The sequence below is a fragment of the Cyprinus carpio genome, chromosome B4 (genome assembly GCF_018340385.1).
Source record: "Cyprinus carpio isolate SPL01 chromosome B4, ASM1834038v1, whole genome shotgun sequence".
NCBI lineage: Eukaryota > Metazoa > Chordata > Actinopteri > Cypriniformes > Cyprinidae > Cyprinus > Cyprinus carpio.
Genome location: NC_056600.1, coordinates 30,213,618 through 30,233,035, shown reverse-complemented (window position 1 = coordinate 30,233,035; position 19,418 = coordinate 30,213,618). Strand labels below are relative to the sequence as shown.

The 19,418-nt window shown below is 43.5% G+C and overlaps 1 protein-coding gene across 1 annotated transcript; it reads right to left on the bottom strand.

Annotated features, from left to right (window-relative positions):
* Positions 1–885: 885 nt before the first annotated feature.
* Positions 886–18,126, bottom strand: LOC109049915 (gastrula zinc finger protein XlCGF57.1-like). The gene is made up of 2 exons (XM_019067579.2): positions 17,618–18,126; positions 886–2,293 (listed from the first exon to the last, which is right to left on the bottom strand). Exons 1-2 carry the CDS (start codon positions 17,769–17,771, stop codon positions 1,203–1,205), a joined length of 1,245 nt encoding a protein of 414 aa, XP_018923124.2. The 5' UTR covers positions 17,772–18,126; the 3' UTR covers positions 886–1,202.
* Between the last annotated feature and the right edge of the window lie 1,292 nt (positions 18,127–19,418).

Genomic DNA, 19,418 nt, shown 5'->3' with positions numbered 1-19,418 from the left:
TTACGACTCTTTGTCTCCAAAAGTGGTCATTTGCATATTTAACTAGTTTAGATGTTGACATACAATCTATTAAAGATTCTTAGAACACTAATATGTTGCACATGTACCAACATATAATATACACTCATTTAGATCATCATAAGACATATTACACCGTATAGGTAAGATTACATGAACGAGTCATTCTATCATAAGCATGCATAAAACAGTATACAATACAAAAGACCACATACAAGAAGATAGTAATCATACACAAAGACCTGGGGATATGCATGATAGGAAGGTCATAGAAAATGTGTCTATGAATTAATGAAAGAAGTCGTTTCCTATAGCAGCATGTGTCTGTTTTAAAGAGATCTGAGTAAAGGGGAAGATTCTCTCTACATACATTTACGTCATAAAGTTTATCTGATCTTGCTGAGGTGTCCTGGTTGCCATGGTAACCAGGGGCCTGGGGTCCTTCACAGGCATCCTGGCTTTCAGTATGTTTATTGGGTGAGGAGTCTGTGATTATTTGTTAATCTAATGAATAACTGATTTGTTACATTTAATGAACAGTTGTGTTGGATTGGTCCAAATGCTATAATACAGATCAAAACAACTTCACAGTATTAAATAGGTAAAATAGTGTGCAATAATGCAAAATGACAAGATTAAACACTCAATTTTCAGTTAAAGGCATTGTATAATTGAATTCAGTGATGTCATCATGCAGCTCAGTTCAGATTAAATTGTATCTGTGCAATCAAGTCAATGACATCGCTAGATATTAAGTGTCCCTAACTAAGCAAGCCAGAGGCGACAGCGGCAAGGAACCAAACTCCATCGGTGACAGAATGGAGAAAAAAACCTTGGGAGAAACCAGGCTCAGTCGGGGGCCTCCTCTAGCCAGACGAAACCAGCAGTTCAATTCCAGGCTGCAGCAAAGTCAGATTGTGCAGAGGACCTCAAAATGAACACTGGTATGCAGTTTTCTCTATTGATTGCCGTCCCCTGGTCTAAATTAAAGGGTGTCTGCTCAATATTTGAAACTATAGCAAAGAAGATGGTCAGGTGAAGAATAAAGAGGTAAAAGGACAGACAAATAAAAAAAAGTAGTCAAAGTTAAATCAGATGAAGCTCACTTGCAGCTGTGGTGTGTGAAAGTAACATTGTTTTCTCAAAGATAAACATCTCCTATTGCCTCGTTTTTCTAAACCTTGTCACACTGTGGAAATCAGAATTATCTTTACAGAATGAGTTTGCACATGTCGTTTCAGGTCTGTGTGATATGTGAAGCTCTTTTCACACTGAGGACACTTGTAAGGTTTCTCTCCAGTGTGAACTCTGATGTGAATCCTAAGGTTTCCTTTAATTGTGAAGCTCTTTCCACACTGAGGACAGGTGAAAGGCTTCTCTCCAGTGTGAATTCTTATGTGCTCCTCCAGCTTTGCTCTTTGTGTGAAACTCTTTTCACAGTGAGGGCATGTGTGACGCTTCTCTGCAATGTGATGAACACGATTCTTACGGTGATTTCTGTCAGTGACATCTAAACGTTTCTCTCCAGAGTGAATCCTCATGTGATGCTTAAGGTTTCTTTTATATCTGAAACTCTTTCCACACTGACAACAATCAAAAGGATTCTCTCCCTTGTGAATTGCCATGTGACCCTTGAAAGTTTCTTTTCGTGTGAAGCTCTTCTCACACAGTTTGCAGGCGAAACGCTTCTCTCCAGTGTGAGTTCTCATGTGGACATTAAGGTTTTGTTTCTGTTCAAAACTCTTTCCACACTGAGGGCAATTGAACGGCTTCTCTCCAGCATGGATTTTTAAGTGGATTTCAAGGCTCTGTTTTTGACTGAACCCTTTTCCACACTGCTGGCAGGTGAAACTCTCTCTCATGTGAACTCTCATGTGGCTATTCAGATTTCCTTTCAGTGCAAAACTCCTTCCACACTGTTGACAGGAGTAAGGCCTTTCTCCAGTGTGAACTCTCAAGTGACTTTTAAGATCTCCTTTCAGTGCAAACCGTTTCCCACACTGTTGACAGGAGTAAGGCTTCTCTCCAGTGTGAACTCTCATGTGAATGTTAAGAGTTCCTTTCAGTGCAAAACTCTTCCCACACTGTTGACAGGTGAAAGGTCTCGCTTTAGTATGTACTCTCATCTGGACTTTAAGGTTTGTAGTTTCTGTTTCATGAGTCTGCAAGGAACTCAAAGATTTTTCCACAGTCAGTAAATCATGGCATTTCTCATACTGATTTTTCTCTTCCATTTCATTCAGTCCTTGACTCTCTTCTTTCACTGGCATCAGGTCTAAGGTGAAAAGAAACAAAAACAAGTTAACGCTAGTTTATTTGTACAAAGCAACAGACATAAAAAGATGTAAACCATCAAATCCAACAACACGTATGCTAGATCCTATGTCCTCAAACCAAATACGAAAGGTTTAACCGGTCATCCAAAAACCAAAACACAAGGTTGTGCCAAATGGCCGGGTGGAGAATCCTCAGTTTTCTTTTCTTTCTGTTCCGCCGCTGGTCCGACGGCCGGCGGCACCCACATTTTCAATAAAAGAGCAATTTCCCTTTCCTCCGAGTTGCAAGGCTCGTGGGATGACAATGAGCGACGCACTGCTTCCTCATTCTCACCCACGATGCACCCTTTCGCCAGTGGCCAAGAGGTCACGGGTCGGAGACGCAACGCCTCTCCACGTGTCTCTGGCCAGTTCCTCCGGGAACAGGGGGAGTTTTGCTGTGATGACTCAGAACGCGATGCTTTCTGGGCCATCCAACACAACTCCCCATCGCTGCACCACTGCGGGTATGTCGACTGTCCCTTTGGTGCCACTTGTACGGAGTTTGGGGGCGTGGCTTGCGCTGCCCAACCCGTCGCGCTGGCTCATTCGGACGGTTCGACTCGGTTACGCGATTCAGTTCGCCCGGCGACCTCCCAAGTTTCCATGGCGTTCTCTCGAGACTTCGGTGGCAGCCCAGGACGCCTCTGTCTTGCGCGAGGAGATTGCTGTCCTGCTGGCGAAGGATGCAATCGAGCCGGTCCCTCCAGCCGAGATGAAGAGCGGGTTTTTACAGCCCCTACTTCATCGTACCCAAGAAAAGCGCTGGCCTTCGACCTATCCTGGATCTGCGAGTCTTGAATCGGGCCCTGCACAAGCTCCCGTTCAAGATGTTGACGCAGAAACGTATTATCAAATGCGTTCAAGCCCAGGATTGGTTTGCAGCGATCGACCTGAAGGACGCATACTTTCATGTCTCGATCCTCCCCCTCGGCACAGACCGTTTCTGCGGTTTGCATTCGAGGGTCAGGCATGGCAGTACAAGGTCCTCCCTTTCGGGCTCTCTCCCTGTCCCCCCGTGTCTTTACGAAGGTCGCGGAGGGCGCCCTTGCCCCACTCTGGGAAGTGGGCATCAGGATCCTCAACTATCTCGACGACTGGCTCATTATGGCCCGGTCCCGAGAGGAGTTGTGCGATCACAGGGACTTCGTGCTCCGGCACCTCAGTCAGTTGGGGCTTCAGGTCAACCGAGAGAAGAGCAAGCTCTCCCCCCTGCGCAGAGAATCTCTTATCTCGGTATGGAGTTAGACTCAGTGAGTATGACGGCACGTCTCTCCAGCGAGCGTGTCCAGTCAGTGCTGAACTGCCTGAGTTCCTTCAGAGGCAGGACAGTGGTACCACTGAAACACTTTCAGAGGCTCCTGGGGCATATGGCATCCGCAGCCGCAGTCACGCTGCTCGGATTGCTTCATATGAGGCCACTTCAGCACTGGTTGCACTCTCGAGTCCCGAGATGGGCATGGTGCCACGGTACACATCGTGTCACCATCACACCGATGGGTCGCCGCCTATTCAGCCCCTGGTCGGACCTTGCCTTTCTACGGGCCGGCGTGCCCTTAGAACAAGTGTCCCGGCATGTTGTTGTCACAACAGATGCCTCCAACACGGGCTGGGGTGTGACATGCAACGGGCAGGCAGCTTCAGGGTCCTGGACAGGACCTCGACTGCTTTGGCACATCAACTGTCTGGAGTTGCTGGCAGTGCATCTAGCTTTACGGCGGTTTCGGCCGCTGTTGCTAGACAAGCACGTGTTGGTCCGCACGGACAACACTGTGGCTGTTTCGTACATCAACCGACAGGGCAGTCTACGATCACGTCACATGTCTCAACTCGCCCGCCATCTCCTCCTCTGGAGTCAGACGCGGCTCAAGTCGCTGCACGCGATCCACATCCCGGAGGAGCTCAATCGTGCAGCCGATGCGCTCTCACGACAGCTCACTTTCCCCGGGGAATGGCAACTCCATCCCCAAACGGTCCAGCTGATCTGGAGTCGATTCGGGGAAGCCCAGGTAGACCTGTTTGCTTCCCACGAGTCCTCCCACTGACAGCTGTACTATTCCCTGTCCCAGGCCCCCCTGGGCACGGATGCACTGGCACACAGCTGGAGGCCCCCCTGGGCACGGATGCACTGTTCCCCCAGTGAGCCTGCTCGCACAGACACTGTGCAAGGTCAGGGAGGACGAGGAACAGGTCCTGTTGGTTGCGCCTTACTGGCCCACCCGGACCTGGTTTTCGGAACTCATGCTCCTCGTGACAGCCCCTCCCTGGCGCATCCCCCTGAGGAGGACCTCCTCTCTCAGGGGCTGGGCACTATTTGGCACCCGCGTCCAGATCTCTGGAACCTCCACGTGTGGCTTCTGGACGGGACGCGGCAGACCTAAGTGATCTGCCACCAGTGGTGGTGGACACTATCACTCAGGCTAGAACCCCTCTACTAGGCAGGCCTATGCTCTGAAGTGGAGTCTGTTCACAAATTTGGTGTTATTCTCACCGAGAGGATCCCCGGAGATGCTCGGTCAGAGTCGTGCTTTCTTTCCTGCAAGAAAGGTTGGAGCGTAGGCTGTCACCCTCCACCTTGAAAGTGTATGTGGCTGCCATTGCAGCCCATCACGATGCAGTGGACGGCCGGTCCCTGGGGAGGCATGACCTTATCGATAGTTTCCTGAGGGGTGCCAGAAGGTAAATCCTTCTAGGACACCCCTGATTCCCTCCTGGGACCTCTCTATTGTTCTGGCTGGACTTCAGAGGGGTCCCTTTGAGCCGCTAGACTCAGTCGAGCTTAAGTTCCTGTCTCTCAAGACAGCGCTCCTGGTCGCGCTCACTTCCATCAAGAGGGTCGGGGACCTCCAAGCATTTTCGGTAAGTGAAGAGTGCCTTGTGTTCGGGCCGGCATACTCTCACGTTGTCCTGAGACCCCGGCCTGGATACGTGCCCAAGGTTCCCACCACTCCCTTCCGAGACCAGGTGGTGAACCTGCAAGCGTTTGGCCCCTGGAGGAGGCAGATCCAGCCTCCCCGCGAGCAGCAGTGAGAGCCAGGCGCTTCGCATATACCTGGCCCGCACCCCTGGAGAAGCTCTGAGCAGCTCCTGGCTGCTTGGAGGTCAGCAGAAAGGGCGCTTCTGTCTCCAAACCGCACCCAGGTTGGCCCACTGGATAGTGGATGCCATCGCCTTGGAAGGCTGTCTCCAGGCGAGCCGCCCACTGGCCCCTGGGGGCCTTGGCCCACTCCCACACTGGGGGGAGTGTGGCCTCCTCCTATGCGCTGGCGCACGGCGCCTCTCTGGCAGACATCTGTCGAGCTGCGGGCTGGGCGACACCTAACACCTTTGCGAGGTTTTTACAACCTTCGTGTAGAGCCAGTTTCTTCCCGTGTGTTGGGTAACAGGTAATTGGCGGGAAGGACTGGCTCGGTGTCACGCTTGCTGCGCCATTCCCCCTAACACGGGGATGCGAGCGCCTTTCTTCTCCCAGGAGAGAGTTCCCCGGTTGGCGTACCCTGGTCGAGCATCCTCCAGCACCCTCGGCGGTCAGACATGGCGGAGCAGTCTGGCGCCAGGCCCAGTACTGGTGTTAGCATGCCCGGAGTTCTGGTCAGCCCCTGTACTGGGCTAGGTGTCCATATGGCTTGATTCCCTACGGGTAATCCCATATGTGTATTCTTCCACGGTAAGGTTTCCCTCTTGGTAAACCCGTGTCTTCCCTTGACAGACCCGCTCTGTCAGTCTCTTCTGGCAGCTGTTCCATCCCTACTCCAAGGTAGGACCTGCCCTCAGAGACCCATTCCATATGTAGTACTGCCCCCTGGGCCAGTCCATATCAGTATCTCCTCATGTCACCTCCCTACGGGCAGGATGTGGTCTCCGTAGCGACCTTTTTCCTAAGGCTCGCTTCCCCATTGTCTTGCAAGCTGTAAGAACAAATAGGGAAGATTTGAAGCAATCTTTCACTGAAGGTTGAAATCCCTTCCAAAAATTTTTTTGTGGACGGAACAGCAGCATGGCCTTCTCCAGCAGTTATGTACTCACCCTATTGGTCCCCTTCGGTACCAAGGTCAGTGAATTGGCGCTGGGGCTTTGGGAAGGTTACGACCTTAAGCGTAGCTTTTGTGACACGCTGCGGCTTGTCGACAATTGCAACGCCACAGGTTTGTGACGGTGTTCAGGTTGTGGCATTTTCCATAGGACCCCATATGTCGTTCGACATAACTCTCGTAGTGACCGACAGATAGGGAACGTCTCGGTTACGTACGTAACCCTCGTTCCCTGATGGAGGGAACGGAGACGTTATGTGTCCCATGCCACAACCTTGAACCATTCGCTGTTGCCGGGGACACGTTCTCGGCTCCTCAGCGTAAAACCTGAATGAGTGGATGCACCTGTCGCCTATTTATACCCGTAGGCACGGGGAGTGGCTCAGGTATGTTAAATCCACTAGCCAATTTCATTGGCGTTTTCTCTTAAATTCAGAGATGATTGGCCTCCCAAGTGAGACCCCATATGTCGTTCGACATAACGTCTCCGTTCCCTCCATCAGGGAACGAGGGTTACGTACGTAACCGAGACGGATTATAACGGGAGTGTTTTTAAAAGTGCATAATATTCGCACTAGACTCAGTTATGATGTTCTTTGGTAATGTAATGTTCTTTGACCGTTTCCTGTAACTGCTTTTTGAATAACTGTAAGCTTTATAATTAGTAACTTACAATATTTTTATGAAATTGTTGTTAAATACAAATTCAACCATATTAAAAACATTAGGCTGCTTTTAGCCATATTCTGGAGTTGGTTCACTATCCGGCAATGAGACCAAGTAGGTAAATAAATAAATTAGCAATAGTATTGTGTATCGGTGATCTCACAGGCTTATGATGGGACGATATGAAAAATGAGCATATCGCCCAACACTAAACAGCACTATATGTTGGCATGCTGCCCATGAGGCTATAAGCTGTGCTTGTAAAATAAACATCCAGGACAACAGATCAGTGGTGGGAAATTAGAACAAAGAAGCAGGTAAATGAAGACAAACTAACTAAGAAAATGAAACTAACACTGATATGATGTTACACCCCGCCTCCAGGAAGGCACATCTAACTAAGGAGGAAAGGCAGTGGCTCTGGAGGAGCACAAGGGCTCAGCAAAGAGCTGGAGACTAGTGACACCAATGGCAGGAGAAACCAAGGTGGTGATGAAAGTGGGAGGATCCAGGAGCAAGAGGAGCCAGGTGGTGACTCATAGAGCAGCCAGGAAGACAGCCCACAGGAGAGGTGAAAAAAGAAGGAGCCATGGTGGAGACTTGGCTGACGGCAGACCAAGATAGAGCCAGTGAGAGGATGGAGATACAAAGCTTAGTTGAAGGCCCATAATTCCATGACACAGGCAGGGTCTGACCAAGGTGGAGCCAGAGGAGCAGTAAGGATGAGAGCCTCTGGAGGAGCAGAGGGAGGAAGGAGCTAAGATGGAGAAGACAGGCCAAGAGCGTAGGTTTGCTTTTGACAGTATTGGGGACATAACAGCAGAGCCCCCCACATGATAGACCTTAAGCCTGTGTTATACTTTCCGCATGAGCAATCCGGACGCGTACACGGACAGCGTGGACGTGGTCTGCTTGCATTTATACTACCGAAAGCGTACGCTGATGGTCCGCTCCGCAACAAACGTGAACAAACAATTGCCCAGAATTATTGCACATCTGGCTGTCTTTATATTATTTTATTGACGGATTGTACAGGTTTGAGTAGCAATGGGCTTCTTCACACAGCCTGCGCATGTGCAATGGTGCTTTTGAAGCCTACTGACAGCTTATGGTAGCCAACATATTCATTATCCATACACTGGGTGTCTTAATCACACAGCACTTTATTTTGGAATTGGATCCAGGATGATTCTGAAAGAGAGCTCCACTGTTGCTGTAGTAACAAACACGACTTTAACACGCAAATGATTCACAAGATAAACCACCCGCTCTTATTTCAGTGTTGTTTTTTTATTTCGTGGATATTTCCAGCTAGTTTGCTTTGTACATTCAGTTTAACAACATAGGCTATTAAGGTAAAGACTGTTCCAAACCCTGCCATCCCACAGAGCATCACTCACATAGTTTTCCATCACATTATATTTGTCCCAATTAGGGACTCCTAAATTATTGTTAATGTACATAATGACTTCATCCTAGGCTGGAAGATTGTGTATTTTGCATCTTTCAGCACAGCTTTAGTCTTTCTGTCTCTATGCTTTATATAGATAGCTATATATAGAGCTATTAATGTCTATAGATAATTCCAGAAGTGAACTTTTATGTTTACCGTTTTGGACTGCTGTCTTGAACTCTGTGCAGTACCTGCGAGTTGGCGTTACGCTTCTCGTCCGGTGTGTGACTACCTTGCATTCTTACTCCACCCATGTGTTAAATGTGTGTCCTTGAAAGTGATCAGTGTTGTAATGCATTTACTTTAAAGAGGTGTTTGACCGTTTTTTTTTTTTTTAATTATTATTGTTTATGGGGTGCAGTTGATGCTTCGTTTAAATTTTTTTTAATAAATTTACTTCACACAATTTACTTTTATGATAAACCCTATGATAAACACTCATCATTTCCTTCTTTTATGAAGCCCCTCCCTCAGAAATAGGCGATGGGCTTTGACTGGTTGGCTAACTCAGTGTGTTGTGATTGTCTAAACCGCCTCTAGTGCAGTCTAAACGTCCTGCCCCTCACCTCAGTGCATGTGCTCCGGTTGAATTGTAAACAACGGCATTGTTAATATCATTTATCAGTTTGAGCCTGATTGAGAAGCTGAGGATATTATTGAAGAGGATCGTGCAGAACCTGTGCAAGCACGGCTTTTAATGGTATGCTTGTTTGTTGTTGTCTCATACTTTTAGATACGCTGTTGTTTGTAAATGCTACTGCTTCTGTTAGCTTCTTATATACAGTTTTATCCTGATTAAAGCTTTAATACAGTACTGCAACTGCACGCGCGTCCATGTTTAACGCTTCTCATGGCTATGTGAAAATAAGTGTATTCACTGAGCTGATAATCTGAATGAGAGAGCGAGTGAGCGAGCAAGCTGAGTGTATGCAGAGCAGGAGGATGCGAGGGACAGGATGGACTCTTTTCACATTTCCGCGTTTCTCAGCAGTGGAAGTTGTCATAGTTGGGTTAACTTGAAGAGCAGTGAATGGAAGAGTACCACAAATATATTTTTTCCATCCCCATTTGCTCAAATAGCAAAAAAAAAAAAACAACTCCACGATAGTGTTTTCATGACTTACAATAAAAGGAAAAAAAACAGAGATTGATAAGAGAGAACAATGTCAAATTTACCATTCTTCCCATAGACGCTGCATTAGAAACAGCCTCACATTAGCGTTAACTGTTTTTTTGTAATTTGATGCAAAGGTGATATAATACAAAGAATAGTGTTATAAATGTACATACATTTAAAAAAAAAATATATACATATGAAAAACTTTTGAGGATTTACGATGATGATGACCGTTAAACATGTCAGTCATGTGAAAAGGGTCCACTGAGAACCGCTGCTTTAGAACTTTGATTTTGAAACTTGTGAATCCATTAGAATCGTTAGAAGACAGAATTGCGATTCATATATAAATAGATATTTACATGCACCCCTAGTTATCTCTTCCTCTTCTCTAAAGCAGCCCAGCATGGCCTCTCCCCCTTTGCTGCCTTTTCTAGAGGGCGGGGTTTATCTGGGTTTGTGATGTCATGAACCCAGGAAGTAACTTGTTGTAGTCCCTACCAGCCATTTTTGTAGGCATTAAACTGACAGAATTTTAAAAGATGACATCTATGTTTGCATTGAACTTTCAACTTCGTAACTTTGCAGATATTGTTAATGCTCAAACAGCAACATTACACACTAACTAACATAAAAAAAGTGATATAGCAATCAACCACCCCTTTAACTTCTTAGGTAATATCAATGCCATGACATTTTTCAGATGCGTCCTAAATTACAAAAACATGCATAAATTTGATTTGATCAAAATTATTGCTTGGGACAATTTGGTGGTTGCTGGATATGGGGAGCTGGAGGCAGAGTCATGGGATCATCTTGACTGGGTGAAGCTGGAGACCAGAGGACACGAGGCTTATCAGTGCACTGACTCCCTATTACACATCGTATACATTTTAAAATCTTGCTAATAACTTATAAAGCCCTGAATGGTTTGCCTCCTCAGTACTTGAGCGAGCTCTTATTGCAAAATAGTCCTTCACGTCCACTGAATTCTCAATACTCTAGCCATTTGATAATACCTAGAATATCAAAGTCAACTGCGGGCAGCAGATCCTTCTCCTATTTAGTGCCTACCTAATAACCTACCTAACATTGTTCGGGAGGCAGACACACTCTTGCAGTTTAAATCTAGATTAAAGACCCATCTCTTTAACCTGGCTTACACATAACACACTAATACGCTTCTAATATCCAAATCCGTCTTAAAGGATTTTTAGGCTGCATTAACCCTCTAGGCGCCACGGTCGAGTTTACTCGACAAGATGCGGGACTGAATAAAACAGCCGATTTTGTCAAATAGGATGTCAAATTTCGTTCGACCTCCCCTCCACTAGATAGCAGACATGTCATACTTCATCTCTGACTCAAAAAAACGTTGTGCTTCTATACAAAATCTTCGAGCTAGAGCGCATTGAATTAGTGCGAACAAAAGTGGAGCTAGTGTGAGAGTGAGCCCTTTTATCAGAGCAGTATTGTCAACGTCAGCGAGTATTTGCATTAGATTATTATTATAATAATTATAATTATTATTATTATTATTATTATTAGCTAATGGCATCAATAAAGCTTTCCCGCAATGAAATGTTCAGACTATTCTATTCGCGGACCCTGATTCTGAAGGGGAATATCTGCCTTCAGAAGGTGACGGTGATTATGAAAGTGAAAGTAAAGCCCTAACGTTACACCAAGTACAAACGGTGAATCCTTTTCCCTAATGTAGATGGTCCTTTGCCCAATGTCAGTGCTGGGAACAATGTTTCCCGGGGTCGGAGTGTTCATCGCGAAGTTAGCAGGCGTGTTAGTGTGTGTGGGGAACGAAGCGGGAGATTTTTTTACCGCGCTAGCTTTGTCTTCTGACCGTGTGCCTCACCAACGATCGCGGCGACAGTCTCCGACAGACTAATGCCACTGGGTATGTTAGACGAGGTATTCATAGGATAGTTAGGGGACAACGTGGAGGTAGAGTGGGGAGTCGCAATGACAATGACAGTAGTCCGAGCTGTGCACACTCGGCGCGCGCTGTCTGTCTCTCGTCTTGTCATCTCACTCATGATCTGTGCCTTGCAGTGGCGAGTGAGCTTTTGAACTAAACATGTCTTGTCTACTTGTGTTTGTGTGTCATATGAATAATATATGTGCCCCATACATGGAATCAGAGTGCCTACTGTATGTAGTAAATGGAAAATCTCTACAGCAAAAGGCCAACCGCTACATGCATTCGGTTTGTTTCTACCATTTATTAGTAATGATTTACACAGTTTGTTTACTATTTACCTGAGCATTCAGTATCGTGCAATATAGCATAGAGAAGGTTAGGGACATTTTGGGGGGGAATAAGTGCTTTATTTTATCATTTAAACATGAGACTTTTCATGAAAAATCTATAATCCAAGATGTCCACCACCATGTGACGTCATAATATGCAAATTATATGGGAAAATGTAATCTCTAAATAAACTTTGGGTCATCCTTAATATTTCTATAATTTACAGAAAGTCTCTATCTTTTATCACTTTTAAGATATAGCCTTTTGAAATTAAGATGTCAAAATCGAACGTTTTAGGAAAAAACATCTGGCGCCTAAAGGGTTAATTTTTTTTTTTATTATGATGTCAAAATCGAACGTTTTAGGGATGTACTTGCTACATCACTAGAAGAATGGCATCTACGCTAATATTAGTCTGTTTCTCTCTTATTCCGAGGTCACCGTAGCCACCAGATCCAGTCTGTATCCAAGTCAGAGGGTCACTGCAGTCACCCGGATCCAGTACCAGATGGTGGATCAGCACCTAGAAAGGACCTCTACAGCCCTGAATGTCAGTGGAGACCAACTAGTGTCAACTAGATGAGCCCCAAACACAGATCTCCTGCGAGGACCTCGCCAATTCGACAGCCATCAGAACACACCATGGGAACCCGACGAGTCTTCTGCTCAATTCTGACTTGTGTTGCACTCTGGAATTAAACCATGCCTTGCTGGTTTCATCTGGCCCCCTGACTGAGTCTGATGGAGTTTTGTTTCCTGGCCACTGTCGCCTTTGGCTTTCTTAGTTGGTGACATTTAATTTCTGTCAATATTGTCTACTTGATTGCATATCGATTGCATATTTATTTGAACTTAACTAAGCTGGACAATGACATCACTCAATCAATGATGAACTGACTTTATCTGGAAAACTGAATGCTAACCTATCATCCTCTTGCATTATCAACATACTATTTTTCTGTTTAATAATGAAAAGCTGCTTTGACACTCTGTACTCCCATGGTGGCACAGGATGGTCAGACTCACTGTGGGGCTTGGGCTCTGGCTCAGTGTCCATGGTGAGCATAAACTCCTATCTGCTCTTGCATCATAACCATGTAGCAGGGTACACTAGCTCTGCTCTGGAATTGGCTGTGTGACAGGTGCAAGGTGGGGCTTCTCCCGCTTCACCCACTGTAAAAGAAGCTCCACCCACCCACAATGCAAAGTTGGTGTTTTCCTTCAGTGTCCAGCAGGTATTCCCCTCTGACATCAGGTGAGCCTTAAGGCTGATTTACAATATCTGCGTCGGATCTACGGTGTAGCCTATGCGCCAGTTTCCATTTATACTTGTAACTTGCGTCATTGTTTGCGTCGACGTGCAGTACACATGCAGACCACTAGTCTGCAGTGTCCATGGGCATGTTGCTGCTGTAACCCACAGTACCATGACAAAAGCTGAAGAAGCTTGTAAGAAGAATTATAGCAGTGGCAAATATCAAATCATTAAAGCATTATTTAAAACTACAGAAAAGGAGACAACAAAGGAACAGGAGAAGATGGCATTCTTGTAATCTCCACAAGGACGGCAGATCAACATTGTTTGTCGCTGACAACTAAGTGATGTATAATGCTATGTGGTATAATAAATGATAAGACACTTGTTCTTTGCTTTGTTTTAAACATTTAACTTTTTTGTGTGTTTATGTGCACATTAATACATTAAAGTGCACACAAACACACACAAAACTCAAGTAAAACTTGCGGTCTGTGTAGAATTGACGCGCTGTAACATTTTTGGAGAGGTGCGCATCAAGCTATGCATACTACGCAGGTTTGATGCAGAAGTATAAATTGGGCTTTGGTGCTCAATTCCTTTGCTGAGACCTGAGCAAAGCTGTACAAATTTTTTGTTTTAAATGAGGCCAATATCATATTTCCAGTGTGAACAGATCATGGTTCTGAACTGACCCTGCATGCGCAAAAGAAACATACGAACAGGGTTGCCAGGTTTTCACAACAAAATCCACCCATTTGCTTCTCAAAACTAGTCTAAAACTATCTCAATCATGTTCCAGGGGTTAAATATCATGTTCAATCCACAAAGTTGAAAAAAACCTAAAGGCAACAGTGGAAAAAGTAACTCAATTCCACAGGAAAACTGCAGTTTTGGCAACACTTGCACAGCGCGCCATCATACAAAAGTAAACACAGAGGACACAAGTAAACGATTATGCGTTTATCTATATCAGGGGTGGCGAACTCCAGTCCTGGAGAGTTGCAGCCCTGCAGAGTTCAGCTCCAACCCTAATTAAAACTCACCTGCCTGTAGCTTTCTAGTAACCCTTTAGACCTTGAATAACTTGTTCAGGTGTGTTTGATTAGGGTTGAAGCAAAACTCTGCAGGGCTGCAGCTCTCCTGGTCCCATGATCACCACCCCTGATCTATAGTGTCATCTGCGGCAGAAGCCAGCTAACTTATGCACAGGAAATATGAAAAATCAAATGTGGAAAAGTTCATTTATTTCAGTAATTCAACTCAAATTGTGAAACTCGTGTATTAAATAAATTCACTGCACACAGACTGAAGTCTTTGGTTCTTTTAATTGTGGTGATTCTGGCTCACATTTAACACAAACCCACCAATTCACTATCTCAACAAATTAGAATACTTCATAAGACCAATAAAAAAATAACATTTTTAGTGGATTGTTGGCCTTCTGGGAAGTATGTTCATTTACTGTACATGTACTCAATACTTGGTAGGGGCTCCTTTTGCTTTAATTACTCCCTCAATTCAGCGTGCCTTGGAGGTGATCAGTTTGTGGCACTGCTGAGGTGGTATGGAAGCCCCGGTTTCTTTGACAGTGGCCTTCAGCTCATCTGCATTGTTTGGTCTCTTGTTTCTCATTTTCTTCTTGACAGAACTCCATAGATTCTCTCTGGGGTTCAGGTCTGGTGAGTTTGCTGGCCAGTCAAGCACACCAACACCATGGTCATTTAACCAACTTTTGGTGCTTGTGGCAGTGTGGGCAGGTGCCAAATCCTGCTGGAAAATGAAATCAGCATTCTTCAAAAAGCTGGTCAGCAGAAGGAAGCCCGAAGTGCTCCAAAATTTCTTGGTAAACGGTTCCAGTGACTTTGGTTTTCAGAAAATACAATGGACCAACACCAGCAGAGATGACATTGCATCTCAAATCATCACAGACTGTGGAAACTTTAACACTGGACTTCAAGCAGCTTGGGCTATGGGCTTCCTAGAGGCTTTAGGAACTTGGTTTCCAAATGAAATACAAAACTTGCTCTCATCTGAAAAGAGGACTTTGGACCACTGGGCAACAGTCCAGTTCTTCTTCTCCTTAGCCCAGGTAAGACACCTCTGACACTGTCTGTGGCTCAGGAGTGTCTTAACAAGAGGAATACGACAACTGTAGCCAAATTCCTCGACACGTCTGTGTGTGGTGGCTCTTGATCCCTTGACCCCAGCCTCAGTCCATTCCTTGTGAAGTTCACTCAGATTCTTGAATCTATTTTGCTTGACAATCCTCATAAGGCTGCGGTTCTCTCGGTTGGTTGTGCATCTTTTTCTTCCACACTTTTTCCTTCCACTCAACTTTCTGTTAACATGCTTGGATACAGCACTCTGTGAACAGCCAGCATCTTTGGCAATGAATGTTTGTGGCTTATTCTCCTTGTGAAGGGTGTCAATGATTGTCTTCTGGACAACTGTCAGATCAGCAGTCTTCCCCATGATTGTGTAGCCTAGTGAACCAAACTGAGAGACCATTTTGAAGACTCGGGAAACCTTAGAAGGTGTTTTGAGTTGATTAGCTGATTGGCATGTCACCATATTCTAGTTTGTTGAGAATTTATTTAATACACGAGTTTCACAATTTGAGTTGAATTACTGAAATAAATGAACTTTTCCACGACATTCTAATTTACTGAGATGCACCGGTATATTCTTCCTGAAGTTCATAAATCATTAACTGATGTACCGGAAAGACCAGTTGTTGCAGGAATAAATTCATTTCACGGAACCTTTGTCTAAATTTGTTGAAATTCTATCATATTTACAAGACACAGGCTATTTCATAAATCTTTTATCGTTGATAAAATTACCTGATGAAGAAACTTATTTACCCTACAGTCAGTTCATAAGAATAAGACGAATTTGTTCAAATAGAACAGACTTTGATATTGAGTCAAGAAAACTGTATGATCAATTTTTAGCATGAGGATATAAAAGACGATGGCTGGATTTGGCCTTGAAAAAAAAAAAAACATTTGGATGACCTTTCAATTAAGAATTCTGGAAAAAATTTAAAAAAATGTCTGTTGTATGTTGTACTACGTACACACTTATTAGTAGGGATCTTACAAACTTTATTAAAAAACATTGGCATATCTTAAGCATAGATGAAAAACAATTAAAGAACTGTTTAATTATGGACTTCTGTCTGTGTATTCTGGGGGAAGAAGTTAACGAGATCAATTGGTGCATGCCGATACAGCGACCTCTGAAATGCATCCAAAACCAATCAAAGGGCCAATGGGATTTTTCCATGTAGACTTTGTTTGGCTTGTTGTAATCTTAAAGTGTCTAGGAATCAAGAATTTTAAATTAGACATTTTATTTATTGTCGTTCGACCAATATAACGTTTACTTCCCTGTCCTTGTGGTCTTCAATATGTGGGGAAGACAAATCGACAATTAAGATCTCATATTAATGAACACAGAAGTGCCATCAGTAGAGCTGACAGTGAATAAGTATCGTTCAGTTAACGAACTCTCATTTTGTGAAATAGATATGGTACTTCCAATGTGTCGTCATGCAAATTTGGAACATAAATGATTACAAACGGAGAGTGAATGGATTTTTCATCTTAACACTGTACAACCAAATGGTTTGAATGAAGACTTCAATCCGTCTAGTTTTTTTATAAGCTATTCAGGTTTTTTCTTAATTGTATGGAGATTTTATATCTTTCTATATCTCCTCTGGATATTTGTAAATTGTCAATGAAGTAAATGGTCTGTTACTGATTCATTAATTGAATTGATTAGATTCACGTGTGTTGAGAGGTGATGAATATCAAAATGAACCGTTTCAACAGTATGTGAACACTGAGGAAGGTTCTGCCGCGTGACCAAAACGTTTGTTCATTTAAACATGCACTGAGCACTTTTTGCACTTTATAAGAATAAACTGCTCGTATCTTGGCATTTTTATTTGTATACGCAACAAAGGAATGAACATGTTTAGAAGCCTTCCCATGGAGTTTATGACAAATCCTTTAAATATAACGGTATTCAGAACAGAACAATAATCAAAAATAAGTAGCTATAAAATTATAATAATAAACTGTAAAAAAAAAAAACACAAATTAGGCTATAGTGGCATTCAACTGCAAATGTTTAATCAGGGTTGGACGGCGATAGTAAACAACGCAAACTAGTTTTTCAGTCTCATTTCCTTTTAAAGGTTAGGACTGTAATGAGTAAAGGTGTTTTAATCAGAGATATTCACATCTGGAGAGACAGTAATGTTTACAAGACCCTGAAATAATAAAGTCATTGTGAGGATGACAAAAAAAAAATCTGTTACAGACAACAAATCTCACTCACATTCACACTTTTGCAAGTTTCATTTTAAATCAAGTTTAATTCATAAGTAGATACTGGGCTTAATGTTACACAAAATACTTGTTTTGGCTATTTACTGTTTATCATCATTTAATATGTGCGATAAAGAGACTGATGACACAGACCTGTCTGTTCGTCAGTATCTTCATGTTTGACTTCATTCTCCACGTCTTCGGTCTCCTCTTTAATAAACGCTATCTCTGTGTGTTCGTCAGTATCTTCATGTTTGAGTGTTTCTTCAATCTTCAGGTCTTCACTCTCCTCTTTAATAAACTCCATCTTTATAACAGTGTGCTTCAGCAGGAGTTTCTCTGTGTGTTTGAGATCAGAATCATTAACAGACAGAAATAAATCAAACTCAATCAGCTCCCTGTGGCCTGTAGCACGAAGCCAGATGAACAAACTCAGAGTTGACGACCTGATAAAGCACAGCCTGGTTTAGATCAGGATCAGTGCGCTCACAAAGCTTGATATAACCCTTGTGTCAACTCAGAGTCTGCTCAAACTGAACATTACCTGATTAAAAACTGAGCCGGCTCCGAGCTACAGGCCACTAGCTCAGTAGTCAGCACACTGCTTAGGGAGCCAGTCAGAGAGTTAATGGACTTAACTGATCTGATTAGACAAAAACACTCAAAACTAGCACTGAAATAATAAAATAACGCAAATTAGTCAGAATATTAACACCAGATGGAAACCTACATGATTTGCATTTGATTGTGTTGTTGTTGTTTTGCTTCACGTTTGGATGGACACCCAGCTACTGGATTGAGTTTCAGAAAGCTCTATTTGTTTATCATGACTTAGTGAGCAAACAGCGAGTTTGTGATGAACAGAGACTTCAATGAGATGCACGTGTTTACTCAAACACCTCACGACTGTTCAGTATTGCAGTATTCCTTTCATTAACTATTGACTCATTTCACAGTTCTCCATATAATCGTCAGAGAAAGTTAGTTTGGTTTAAACACCTGAAAAGATTAAAACAAACCTTTCTTCAGCAGACTGGCAGGTGCATGAGTGTGGCGCAGCCTTATGACGTCACGTCACCACACCAAAATAAAAGTCCCGTTCACACGCTAAAAATAATTATAGAAATGTACATACAGAAAAACACATGCAAACGGTCATATAATGGATTTATTTAAAGGCTAAATCAAAGCTATAAATACCCACTGATACTTTTCAATGTTTCTGGCTTGTATCTAAATGTAAGCAAGTGTGAAGTGATTGCAATTATAACAAAAACTGACTCAACATTTCAGCATTGATTGACCGGTGGATGAGCGTTGGTACAATAGTTGAATCAACGTTGAATTAGGTGTTGATTTTGTAAATTGGATCAACATTGTAACGTTGTTTCAACGTTATACCTTTCAACATACACAACTGTACGTTCAATTAGAGCCTAGTTTGCAATTAGATCAACACACACTATAAACATTACATGTACATTATAAAGGTTAAAGATCAAATGACTGGCAACAATGGCTTTACAATCAACTCCAATAAACTACTACATGCTCAAAATTGTAAAACAGTTTTATTTTGGAAACATACTGTATAAAACAGATGAAAATAATCCCAAACTTTAGCTTGCAGGGTTTGTGCATGGATGTATTGCTAAAAACCTGTAGAAGAACAATACAAATACAATAATATTTAAAGGTTTTTGTAAAATAATATGCATATTCTGCGTTGCACTTGCAAGAGAAACCCTTGTACTTTTATGACTGAAACCAGTTGATCTTTTATTTTGGTGGAAATCTATAGTTTCTGTGAAAACATGTTTTACTAATGTGTCTCATTACAAGAGATTTGTACATTTGTGCAGTGAAATTATTGAACTGTTTGAGAATGGAACCTGCAACAGAAACCGTGCCGGTGGTAAAGGGGTATAGGAGCATGTGACCCGTCTTGAGTTTT